The sequence below is a fragment of the Daphnia carinata genome, unplaced genomic scaffold (genome assembly GCF_022539665.2).
Source record: "Daphnia carinata strain CSIRO-1 unplaced genomic scaffold, CSIRO_AGI_Dcar_HiC_V3 NW_026452980.1, whole genome shotgun sequence".
Taxonomy (NCBI): Eukaryota; Metazoa; Arthropoda; class Branchiopoda; order Diplostraca; family Daphniidae; genus Daphnia; species Daphnia carinata.
In genome coordinates this window covers 10,814-24,108 of record NW_026712486.1, presented here as the reverse complement: position 1 = coordinate 24,108, position 13,295 = coordinate 10,814, and the positions used below count along the sequence as shown (strand labels likewise).

Here is a 13,295-nt window from a genome sequence, read left to right as displayed (position 1 = left end):
ACAACAGTTTTCTTTGACTTCTGCGCTCGCCCAAAAGGATGCCTAAACTAAGCTAAGCTAAACCACCACTAAACTGTAAGAAATTTGAAAGTCACACGTACAAAGCATTCAACCAGTCACATATGACATAAAGCTTTCAGTGCTTATGTCAACAAATAGCTCATTTAAACATGCACAGCATGCCACTCAACAAGTGCGCTACTCTCAACCAACAGCATTCCATTTTTTAACGTCCCCCAGATGAAGGGGATCTGCATTTATCACTTCAATTCTATTTTAACATGCGTTATGGTTTTCATTCTCTATTTGACTGTTGTTAAGATTAAAAAGAAGACGGTGGCTTAATCTGAAGATCACAAATTTTCTCCTGTTTACAGATGAACAAACGCAAACGAAAAGCATATGTTTGAGTTGCATCCTGCAAATTTCTGAAGCATACTTTCATTCGTAACTTTCAAAGTCAAAAGTTGTGCGAGGATGGACTGCTGGTCAACCAAAAGAAATGTCAAACTCGAAGATTCGAAGCACTCAACAAATCACATTTGACTTAAAGCTTGCAATATTTATTATTCAACAGGTACCTTATTGAATGGAAATTTATTAAAAAAATAGATTAAAAACAAATTTAAAAAAAAAAACTAGCTGCATCTCCAGATTCATTCCATTTTAACAATGATGTTGTAGTTCCATAATAGGACACCTTGACTGCCTTTATTTCAAAACTAATGGCGAATATCTGAAATTTGCAAACTCACTTACAAATTCATATCAACAAGTGACACGTTACATTCATGTGCTCGCTGAAAATTTTACAATCACGCGTTGTTTTCAATTACACGGCAGAGAAATTAAATCTTCTGGAACTATTATACCTTCTAGAGAAACGATGTCACGTTTGAGGTGCATATCAGCAGTCAACGAGTTAAACATTTAGCTGCAAGCTCTTGACTGTCAACATATCTTTTAACAGGGTTCACAATCGAGCGAGTGACAACATCCAGTATTCTCATTTTATTTTCGATTATTGCAGTATTGCTTCAGGTAACGTTTACGCTCCCGACCACAATTGGCAATTTACAGTGGATTTCGGAAATTGTTCACCTACGAGAAGGGGACATGTTAAACTTCAATGAGTACGATTTCTAAACAGAAGCTTTTGTAATTTCATCAGCGTAATGCTAAATCAACGTTGTTGTCCAACTGACGACTGATCGTTCGTTTGCCGATTCGTTCTTGACCCATCATCAGATAACAAAGAACAAGTTGTGTAAGAATTTATAACACAAACGAAGTAAAAACTTCAACTGATTCTGGCTAGGCTTAACATTTTGCTTTCTTCTTTTCCGTACCTCTTACCATTGGTCGAATAGGAACCGCATGACATTCAAATACCTGGAGTAAGGTTCGAAAACGTGAACAATATTTCCAACTGCCACCGGCAAGAGTTCAACATTTATTTTTCGAACTTAAAAGGACTGGAATAAAATTGCAGTCAGTATGAAAAAGCAGACGGATGGCAAATCGTGAGCCGAGGGTGGAAGAAGGGGGGGGGGGAGCTGCAGGCAGGGAGAAAACGAGAGCAGACACTTAATACTAGACTTCACCTATTACCGTCCTGGGACGGGCCGCCATATACTAGTCTACTCTCTTTATAAAAGCCAAAGGTCTATTTGTGGGAGGAGTTTGTTTGTGTATCTGTCTGTGTGTTTGTCCGAAAAACCTAACGGCGTGCGCACTCATTCATTGGTTCGTGTGCAGTCACGTGATTTTTTTATACCTGGAAAAAGGTACGACTACCTGTAAAAGGTTCAAACTGCCTTTAGCAAAGCTTAATATTGTTTTTTCCTTTTGCCATCTGTTTCGCCATTGGTCGTGTTGACATCACGTGCTTTTTTTTTACCTGGAAAAAGGTTCGACTACCTGCTAAAAGGTTTGACTACCTGAAAAAGGTTCAAACTGCCTTTGGCAAAGCTTAACCTTTTCCTTTCCTTTTGCCATCCGTTTTATCATTGGTCGTATTGACATCACGTGTTTTTTTTCTACCTGGAAAAAGGTTCGACTACCTGAAAAAAGGTTCGACTACCTGAAAAAGGTTCGACTACCTGAAAAAAGGTTCGACCTGCCTACGGCTCAGCTTAACCTTTTCCCATTTTATGTTTTTCCTTTTATTAGTCATTTCCAATCACCACATTTCGCATTTTAGCAATCCTTTCCACCATCATTGACACATTGACGTCAGACGAAATTCAGCTACCAAACGACGTAGAAAAAATCGTCCGGCTGTCATGTTTTAACTAAGGTAAGCGATTTCTTATACCACATTTTTTCCTAAAATTCAACATTTCTGTTTGTTTCAATATAATTTTCATTTGAACAGGTGATAATTCAGTTGCCAGTAGTTTGTTTTGATGTCTCTTAGCTCTCCCAAAAGACAGCCATTGGATGTATTGTAATAGAAAACGTTTTTTTTCCTGCACAATTAAACAGGTAACATCCTACATTCAAATTTATATAACTCATTTGCAGATATTAGCCTGCAACAAGTTACATTACCCTCAAGTTAACGTTGTTCAACTTTTTCAACATTGTCCAGTTGAACGGGCTTGGCATTTCTAATTCAGTTTTATTTTTAGATGTGTAAATGTTTGTGTTGACTAATTTACTATTGCCTACATTCCAGAACAGCAGTGGCATCATCTGAAGTCAACAAATTTCTTTCGCTCACATTTGATCAACAAAAGGCAATGTCACCTTATACGTGCACAGCACTACTGGTCTACGATAGTAATCTTTTACATTAAGTTTAACAAAACATGTTTGCTTAAGGTATTCAACATGTATTTTTCATCAGGTACCTCAAACCTCCACATATAAACATTCAACAGGAACCTCCATCCTCACCCGCTCTTCACTTCCACTTCAGTTCTCCTTCAACAGGTGTTGATATGGTATGGTAAGCAATAGACTATGGTTTACGTTCTCAAAAAGTGTTGCTTCATCTGAATCACACAAATTTTCTAATATTTACAGGTGAAATATTACTTGAGTTTCAATCTGCAAATTTTTCAAACACACTCTATTTGCAACTTTCACAGTGTAGTGCTACGTGAAGGAGGACTGCTGAGCAAAAAGTGTAATACCAGACTTACAGGTGACAAGCATACAGCAAATAACAATGACAGCATTACAGTAATACCACAACCAGTAATATAAAACAAGCATCATTCAACCTTTCATTGTTCATTTGTCAATAGGTACCTCATTGAAACGGTGACGCAAGGGCAAAAACAAAAAAAAACCTTAAAATACTTTAAAAAAACCTGCTGCTTCTTTGGTTCCGTTACATTTTAACAATGTTGGTGCAATACAGTGACAGGCTGCAGCTTGTATTGGAATATGAATTGGCAGTTTCTGAAATTTGCAAATTGTGTTCTAAAAGTGACTAATGCAGAACAAGCTGCACTCAGATGCTTGCTGCAAATTTCACAAACACAATTGGTTCCCAACTTTGTTTAGCCGTGAACAATGTGAGAAAACGATCGTTTACTAATTCAATTGTGGCCCATAAATCAGATACCGACGGAATAGTGCAAGTATTATAATTTCAAAGTAAAAAAAAACCGTTTCAAATAATTCACAAACGCTTAGTTTTATTAGTCTGCTGTTACAAGGAACTACCGTTACAGAAAAGTCGCCTTTATTTACAATTTGGTTTCAGGTTTTTCAATTTTATCATCCATTTGTTCGAGTGCCACTCTCCTGCATGTGAGCAAATGTACGTGTTGCCGTGCCAAGCCTACCATCGTCTCCATAGCTGATGCGCGCATGAAAGCCCTAGGAAACAATGGTAATTTTGATTTAGAACATGCGATTCATATATGATTTTAATATACAACAATATAGGTTTTAGCTGCAAATATACACGATAATTAAACATGATTTAATGCATACTTACTGTTTTGCAGCAGTTCTCGCTTCTGCTAATCTCTTCTCCATTTCCTTCATTAAACTGATGGCCTGGTTCTCTGGATACTTGCGATATCGCAGCAGTGCCGCTGCTTCCTTTTTTCTTTTTTCTTCGATGTTTTTCTTCTCCTTGATTTCCCTAAGTTTTTGTTCTATTTCCCTGCTTTCACGATTGATTTTCCTCTTTTTTTCTAACAATTCCTTTTCGATCATACTACCTTCTTCTTCGTCATGGTGTTTATCTGTTTCTTCCTCTACTTTTCTCTTTTCTGTATTATTTTCATCTCCATCATTACCGGCTTCACCTACTTCTTTCTCTGCGATTCTCTGCTCCATCTTTCTTTCATCTTCACGCTCACTATCTCTGCCTACTTTTTCCTCTATGTTTTTCTTCCCGTCCCCCAGTGCAGCGACCGAAACTTGATTTTCTTCTTCTTCTTCTTCTTCTTCCATGATCGTTTCAAAGACAGACACAACGACTTCTTCGTCAACGAGAGGCATTTGCGACAAAATGTGGTCTACACTATCATCGTCTGACTCCATGCTTTCTATTGAAGAAACTAGCTCTTGTGAATATGCTGACGCCATTAATCCACTTTGACAACTTTTACTGGTGTGCTTGATTGAAAAAGAAATACAACGCGGCTAGAGACAACGTTTGTAACAGTTTTCTTCCTAATACAACGAGTAAAGTTGCTCAACTAAAAGCCGTCCCTTGCTTTCATTTCACACCGCATGAAAAACAAATGTGTGGCTAATTTAACGACCGGAAGATGGCATAGTTAAGCAAACCAACTGCCATAAGCCACACAAGAAATCAGCAAACACAGATTGCACGTACTGAGAACGGTTCATCAATTAGTAATCCCTAAAATACATTCTGAAAAGTTTTTTTTTTCAATTTTTCCTCCGTTATCTTCATTGGACGACCCTGACAACAAATAACCAAAAAAAAATCATTTTTTTTTTATTTAAAGTAAGTATTTGTATTTGTTGTATGTATATATACTATGTATTAGTTGAATTGACGTGACATTCAGTGTACGTTGGCCAACATCTTGCAATTGAACCAAGAAATTGGTAAATGGAATGCTGTGTCATACAAATAGGGAAAACTACATGTGTTTCCGAGATTGTAAGAGACCACTGCCGTGTTCTATCTTTACAAACCATTTCAGAGTTCCTATTCAGGAACAGTTCCTGTAAACACTAGAACACACACCTCCACTTTTTTAGTTTTTAACAGAAAGCTTTTTTGCAATCGAAAATTAATATTTCACATTCGCAGCAATTTATTTGGGTTTGAAAATTGTATTTTTCATAAAGATGTTTGAACAAGACTATTTATGGAAGACATATAGCATAAAGATTGACTGCGTACAACATTTCTTATAGTGGAGTGGTCTATTTTTTAATACTGACTGCATTCCAAGTTTTGGGGGAAGGCAACAATGTTCCAACTTTGAACAGAATAATTCATGTATGCCAATTAGGGAGCAGTTACTCACCATCTGGAAAAATATTTATTTTGTGATTGATATTTCTCATAGACATATTCACTGCGTTCCAAAGTTTTTGGGGGACCGTTACATTTTTCAACTTCCCAAGAATGAATGTATTGCTCATAAAGGGAATGCTTTATCCACACATTCCAAAACAAATTTCTCCTGGATAACATGTGTATTGGAATGGTAGTGCTTTTCAACATTTTCACAGAATTTTATTTTCAGTCGTGGATTTTGGTAACAAGAAGGTTGACTGTTTTTCAAAATTTTCAGGGGACGTTCCAAGTTTAACCTTTAAAGTAATCTATTGTGTTTATCAAATGAATTGTTTCAAAAAGATTCTGGAACGCAATCCATTTGTGGAGGAAATATGTAGCATAAAGATTCACTGCGTACAACATTTCCTAAAGTGGAGTGGACTAAATTTTAAGACTGACTGCGTTCCAAGTTTTGGGGGAAGGCAACAATGTTCCAACTTTAGATATTTATTTTGTGAGACTCAATATTTTCTTCGTTTTTTTGGGTGACCTTGCGTTTTTCAACTAAAATAAAAAGAAGGAAAATTAATTAATGAAATACAATGTAGCATTTCCATATACACATTCCAGAACTGAAATATCTCATGGATAACATGTGAAAAACAATTCATGTATGCCAATTAGGGAGCAGTTACTCAACAACTGGGAAAAATATTTATTTTGTGATTGATATTTCTAATAGAAATATTGACTGCGTTCCAAAGTTTTTGGGTGACCGTTACATTTTTCAACTTCCCAAGAATGCATAAATTGTTCATAAATAGAATGTTTCATCCACACATTCCAGAACAAATATCTCCTGGATAACATGTGTATTGGAATGGTAGTGTTTTTCAATATTTTCACAGAATTTTATTTTCAGTCGCTGATTTTAGTAACAGGAAGGTGATGATGACTGTTCTCCAAAATTTTCAGGGGACGTTTTAAGTTTAACCTTCAAAGTAATCTATTGTGGTTTTCAAATGAATTGTTCAAAAAGATTCTGGAACGCAGACTATTTCTGGAGGACATATGGAGCATTAAGATTGACTGCGTACAACATTTCTTAAAGTGAAGTTGGTTCTTTAGCTTCGTTTAAAAAATAGTCGGTTAATTCTTTGATGAATAACATTTGTAATACTATTAAACGATTAAGATTTCACACAACTGGCTTTTTTCTCCTTGATTTGGTAATACTTTGACTGCGCTCCAAGATTTAACAGACACGCTACATGATTCAATTTTCAAACAAGAAATTTAGGTTTTTTAAATGGAATGGCACATTAAAAATGTTGGAAGACATGGTGTAGTATACCAGAATCTTGGAACGCAGTCATCCCAGAAAGACATATCCAACATGACACTGATTTCAATTGAATGAAAACGCAAAAATATACTTCTGTGCTTATTTGAAAATTTCACCTTTAATTAAAGTCTGCCCAAACAAGGACCTTACTGCTTTTTCACATTAATTTTATTTTTTGTTTATTTTTTCCTTTTATTAGAAAGACGTCGAGTTCTTCTATACTGCCACATCGAAATTCTTCCGTGACGCATACAACCGCCCCGCTGCAAACAAGAGCATCTGCACTTGAATATTCAAGTAAGTAAATATTTCCGTCATTCTGGTCACTTGAGAACAGTCCTTCAATACACTGAAGAGATCGTGTTACGTGTTTTGGCAAGCAACTTTATAAGGTTTTAGCAGATAACACTTTGAGCAACCATCTGGTGCGATGTCTTGAACGGTTCTACTTACCAATCATTGTTGCTATTGTTTGTGTTACTGTTTCTGCTATTGTTTGTGTGGACCTCCAAAAGCCCCTTCCCATCAACTATTAAGGAACCACGAATTATTTGCTAACAGAGATGCCACCTCGCCGTCAACTGACCGATACTGAAAAGGAGGAAAAAAATAAAAAACAAAGAGAAAAAAGAGCTCAAGAAGCTGCAGAGGCCAAGGAAAAGCGTTTAGAAGACAAAAGAAACAGGGCTAAATACCTCCGTGATGAGAATAAACGGACTTTAAATCAAGAAGATCTGGACCGCAAAAATGAAGAAGAAGAAAATAGAAAGAGACTGCGTCAAACGAAAAACGAAACAGAAAGGCCAGCACGACTAAACGTTGAGGCTGAAAAAAGAGGAGAGAGTCGATCTAATGAACCAGAAGAAGTGCAACAAGATAGGCTACGAGAGCAAGCATTGCGACAGCAATCCCTGCGTGAAGAAGAAAACGAAGAAGAAAAACGTGCAAGGCTACAGGACAAAGCAAAACGGCAGCAAACTCTGCGCATGGCTGAAACTGTTGAAGACAGGAAGATAAGATTGATCGAAGATAACTTGCGACATCGACTCCAACGCGAACGATGTACAGCAGAAGAGAGACTTTCACGTGCAACGCTGGATCGATTGCGTCACCAAATGTATCTCATCGATGAAACGCATGAAGAGGCTGAGGCACGGCGGGAATTCAACAGAGAACAGACTGCCAGCTACAGAGCGGTTGAGATAGAAGACGAGACAGAAGAAAGACGAGAAGAAAGTCGTATACGGATGGAAACACTCCGTGAGGAGCAAGACGAAGACGAAGAATTACTTCGCGCAATAAACGCATTGGAACATGCAGAGATTATGGCTCTTGAAACAGAAGAAGAACGCACTTTCCGCGAACAGTTGTTAGCTGCCCGCAACCGCGATGGAGTACCGAGAACTCATCGTGCGGCTTGCAAAATCTTTGTTACTGAAGAGAGCGTTCCATTGCATGAGTGTGGGGATATGGATATTTTGTGCGGAGAATGTAATGCCATACATTTCAAGGGTGAGCAACCAACAGACAAGAAATTTACTCAATGCTGCGGAAAAGGCAAGGTAATTCTTCCACCTCCAAAGGAGTGCCCTCAACCGCTGGCTAAACTGTTGCAGAACGACCATCCAAAGGCTAAAGCGTTCATGACCAAGATCCGCAGCTACAACAGCGCACACGCTTTTGCATCGTTGGGAGCAAATATTTCATCACCAACAGGGCGTGGACCCTATTGTTTCAGAATCCACGGTCAAGTGTACCACAACACCACAACCGTCGGTCCTAATACGAACAATCCCAAGTACGCCGATCTTTATTTCATTGACGCTGCTCAGGCCAGCGAGTTCAGATCCAGTTTCTCATCAAATGCAGGGTGCTGCAGGAACTTAATGGAAGAATTGGACGCAATGCTTCGAGAAAAGAATCCATACGCAGCCATTTATAAGATGATGCGTCAAGTGCTTGAAGAAGAATACCGCCGAGCCCAACATGAGAATCTCCCGCATCAAACAGTGGGTATGATCATCAGCAGTGATCGGAAAAATCTCGACAAAAGACGTTACAACAGCCCGATGATAAACGAGATTGCAGTAATTTTCAAAAGCTCTAACGGTGAGCCGCCAGCGAAAAGGGATATCCGGGGCCATCTCTTTATTCCAGTCGTGGGGAGAAAATTTATACAAATAGACACACAACAACCCATGTGCGACCCCATGACTTACCCTTTGCTATTTCCTAACGGGGACGACGGATGGCATGTTAACATGCCTTATAGCAGAACCACACGTCGCGAAAGAGAGGAAACAGCAGCGCAAGCATTGGATGGGAATGAAGAGGACGAATTCAATTTCCAAAGGCTCAACGAAATACTGCAGATGGTAAATCCACCATTAGAAGCCGTTGATGGTAACGACCCGTTAGTGGAAGAACCAGAACCGGAACCAGACGAGCAAATTGATAACGACGAAAATGATCCACAGCGATTGAATCGTGGCGGAGGAAAACGGAAGAGGGTGACGCAGTGTGAATTTTACAGCTTTCTGATATCGATTAGGAATTACTTTAACAACGTCTTGGCCGGCGGACCACTCACTCAGCAATGGTTGGTAGATTCTTACGTCAAAATTGAAGCCAACCGCGTGAAGTACATCCGCGAACATCAGGCAGAACTTCACGTGGCTCAATACGATGGTCTCTTGGACTACATAAACAATCGTGCAGAACGAGAAAACTTGACGGTCGGATCATTTCACGTTCTACCATCGAGTTTCATCGGTAGTCCAAGAGCGATGAAGCAAGCGTACCAAGATGCAATGGCTATCTGCGGAAAATTTGGCAAACCCATATTTTTCTTGACGTTCACCTGCAACCCCAAGTGGAAAGAGATCACGGCCAACATTCCCAGTCATCTGACGTCGTCTGATCGACCCGATATAGTAGCAAGAGTATTTCGACAAAAGATGATTGAGTTGGTCAACGACATTGAAAAGCGCCAGGTGTTGGGATTTGCAACTGCACGGATACACGTCGTTGAATTTCAAAAGCGAGGATTGCCCCACTGCCACATGCTTATTTGGATCGACAAGCGTGACGCCCCCGCTACAGCAGAAGATGTCGATGCAACTATCAGCGCAGAAATTCCAGAAAGAACTACGCATCCGAGACTGTATAAAATCGTCATGGCCCACATGATTCACGGTCCATGTGGGTTAATCAACAAAAAGTCCCCTTGCATGGACGGAGACCGATGCTCAAAGTCTTTCCCAAAGCAACACAGCCAAGAGACCATAGTCAACGACAACGGCTATCCTACTTATAGGCGACGAGATACAGGAGTTGTACATTACTTGAAACGAGGACAGATGGATTTCACAGTGGACAACAGATGGGTTGTTCCCTACAACCCTTGGTTATTGCTCAAGTTTGATTCCCACATCAACCTCGAATATTGCGCTTCCATCGTCAGCGTCAAGTACATCTTCAAGTACGTCTACAAAGGGTATGACTGTCTGAAAATAGATCAAAAAGTGGGAACATATCAGCTCGAAGACGGGGACAAACCCAGGGTGGAGTGGGACGAAATAACATCCCATCTTGATACGCGGTACGTCAGCGCCCCAGAAGCTTGTTGGCGAATATTCAAGTTTCCACTTTCTGACCGTTCGCACGCCATCTATCGCCTGGCCGTCCATTTGCCTCGAGAACAGCCCGTCTTTTTCCAGCCAGGAAACGAAATGCAAGCCGCCATGAATGCCGCCTCGAGAGATACCAACCTGACTGCTTACTTCAAGTTGAATTGCATCGATGAAGACGCCCGTCAATATTTCTACAGAGAAATACCCCACCATTACGTTTTCGTCAAGAAAACCAATTCGTGGAAACGTCGGGCGAAAAGGGCGAAGATCATCGGTCGCCTATACACGGTTGGCGTACGGCAAGTTGAACGTTATTGCCTTCGGTTGCTTCTCATCAACGTCAAGGGGCCAACGAGCTTCGAAGATCTTCGAACGATTGACCAGGTTGTCCATCCTACATTCAAAGCTGCAGCAATAGCTTGGAATTTGTTGGAAGATGACATCGCTTGGGCTAGAGCCATGGAAGAAGCGGCAGCATTTCAAATGCCTCTTCAGCTGAGGCAGCTCTTTGTCGACATTTGCCTCTTCTGCAATCCCTCTGACGCTCTGCATCTCTTTGAAACCAACCTGACCCATCTGATGGAAGACTTCATAAACAGCGGACTCGAAGTCAACGTGGCCAAGAATTTGACGTTGAAATGGATTCAGGATAAGTTACGTCTCCACAATCAGACCATGGAAGATCTCTCCTTGCCTATTCCTGATTTCTATCTGATAAACCAAATGATCGATGTTCAGATAGAAGAAAACAACGAAAACACTCGAACAGAAAAGAGAATGATTGGCGAAATGCTGCTGGCTCAACTCAACGACGGGCAACGCGCTGCCTTTAATCAAATAATGGCTGCCGTTAACGATGTCGACAACTTACATCCGCGACAGTATTTTCTGGATGGTCCTGGAGGAACGGGAAAGACTTTTCTCTACAACACCCTCATAACCGTCCTACAAGGCCAAGGAAAGCAAGTCATCGCAGTGGCTTCAACAGGGATCGCATCGACTTTGTTGCTAGACGGGTCAACTTACCATTCTCAATTTAAGATTTACCCTCCAATAACAGAGACGACAAGGTCGAAAATCGAAGAAGGAAGCTACAGTGCGCAAATGATCAGGAACGCCAGCCTTATAATTTCGGACGAAGCTACCATGAAAACCAACCACGCCCTCGACGCGCTCAATCATCTTTTCCAAACCGTCATGAATAATGGTGTTGAACCCTATGGTGGTAAAGTTCTCTTGCTCGGTGGGGATTTTAGGCAGTGCTTGCCCGTTGTGAGACACGGAAACAGAGTCAAAGTCATGGAAGCGACCATCATCAACAACGCTACCTGGCATCTTTTCCGACAGCTTCGATTAGTGCAGAACATGCGCACCGAAGCCAGTAGTCAAGATTTCGCCGATTGGCTTATTCGACTCGGAGACGGATCCTTGCAACAAACACCGCGACTCAATGACCCAGAACTCATCGAAATTCCGCAAGACTTTCTCAACATTCGAACAACTTTGATCGAACACGTATTTGGAAATCCATCGGATCTCTTAAACGAAGGCGTGACTGAACAAATTTGTAACCGAGCTATCTTATGCCCCAAGAACGAAGATTGTCTCAGGATCAACGACAAGATTATTGGAGAGATGCCTGGCGCACTTAAAGTCTGCAAAAGTATTGACACCATCGATTCAGAGGACCCAGAAGAAATATCCAACTACCCTCCAGAAATTTTAAACACCTTCAACGTGTCTGGGTTACCTACGCACCAACTCAAACTGAAAATAGGAGCTATCGTCATTCTCCTAAAGAACATTGACTCGCGACAGGGACTTTGTAACGGCACGAGGCTCATCCTCAAGGCACTCCGCGAGAACCTCATTGTAGCAGAAATCGCGGCCGGGAAACACAAAGGGCACAATGTCTTCCTCCCACGGATGTCCATGTCTCCCACCGACTCTGACTTGCCCTTCAAACTCAAGAGGTTGCAGTTCCCTGTACTTGTGGCTTTTGCCATGACCATAAACAAGTCGCAGGGACAGACCTTCGACCGAGTTGGGATCTACCTTCCGAAAGCCGTTTTTAGCCATGGACAGCTTTACGTTGCATTCTCGCGGGCGACGTCAAGACAAGGTGTCAAGGTTCAGTGCGAAGAAACCGAGAAACAAGGCAAACTGCTTAGAAATCTTCCGCATTCTACGGCAGAAGAGAAAAACAAGGTATTCACCAAAAACGTTGTTTACAAGGAAGTTCTTCTTTAGTAGTAAGCCGCCAAAAAACGAAAAAATCAACGACCCATTGATATCGACAAACATAAAAAAGAGGAACTAAATTCCGCCTCGGTTTACGGACCAAATAAGGAGCACGGGCAGGGCCTTGGGGGCAGTTCCCAAGTGCGCTCAACCGTGAATTGTCTATTTATTTTCTTTGACGAAACAAATGGTAGGCGCACACTATACATGATTGAATAGATGAAAAGTGATTTTTTTTTCTAGCTGCGAAAGAGGTTCCACTGCCTGCTAAACGGCTTAATCTGCCTCCAGTTAGGGTTAGCCTTTTTTTCCCTCTTTCCATCGTCTTCCGCCATCAGTACGAATGAAAATCTACGTCACACTCGACTATGGGGGAAAAGGTTTGACTATTTGAAAAGGGTTCAAGTGTCTCCTACTGGGATTAACCTTTCTTTTATTTTCATCAGGCGGTTGTTGTACATGAACAAGAGAAAAACGAAAAATAGGTAGCAAAAATCAAATAAGAAGACAGAAATCGCTGAAATATACAATACCATAGGGCAGATACTTAAAACTAGACTCTACCTATTACCGTCCTGGGACGGGCCGCCATATACTAGTCTACTCTCTTTATAAAAGCCAAAGGTCT

At 40.7% G+C, this 13,295-nt stretch overlaps 2 protein-coding genes and 1 long non-coding RNA gene across 4 annotated transcripts; 2 read left to right on the top strand and 1 right to left on the bottom strand.

Annotated features, from left to right (window-relative positions):
• Positions 1 to 2,215: 2,215 nt before the first annotated feature.
• On the top strand, positions 2,216 to 3,401 carry LOC130687805 (uncharacterized). Of its 2 annotated transcripts, none has more exons than XR_009000268.1 (6): positions 2,216 to 2,299; positions 2,378 to 2,487; positions 2,681 to 2,784; positions 2,852 to 2,948; positions 3,096 to 3,189; positions 3,255 to 3,401. It is a non-coding gene; the product is annotated as an uncharacterized LOC130687805 (long non-coding RNA). The 2 variants fall into 2 exon arrangements; XR_009000269.1 differs by having other exon boundaries at positions 3,031 to 3,189.
• Positions 3,402 to 3,906: 505 nt separating this feature from the next.
• Positions 3,907 to 4,509, bottom strand: LOC130687807 (uncharacterized). The gene is made up of 2 exons (XM_057510967.1): positions 3,956 to 4,509; positions 3,907 to 3,910 (listed from the first exon to the last, which is right to left on the bottom strand). Exons 1-2 carry the CDS (start codon positions 4,507 to 4,509, stop codon positions 3,907 to 3,909), a joined length of 558 nt encoding a protein of 185 aa, XP_057366950.1.
• Positions 4,510 to 7,780: 3,271 nt separating this feature from the next.
• Positions 7,781 to 12,676, top strand: LOC130687806 (uncharacterized). The gene has a single exon (XM_057510966.1). It carries the CDS (start codon positions 7,781 to 7,783, stop codon positions 12,674 to 12,676), a length of 4,896 nt encoding a protein of 1,631 aa, XP_057366949.1.
• The last annotated feature ends 619 nt before the right edge of the window (positions 12,677 to 13,295 follow it).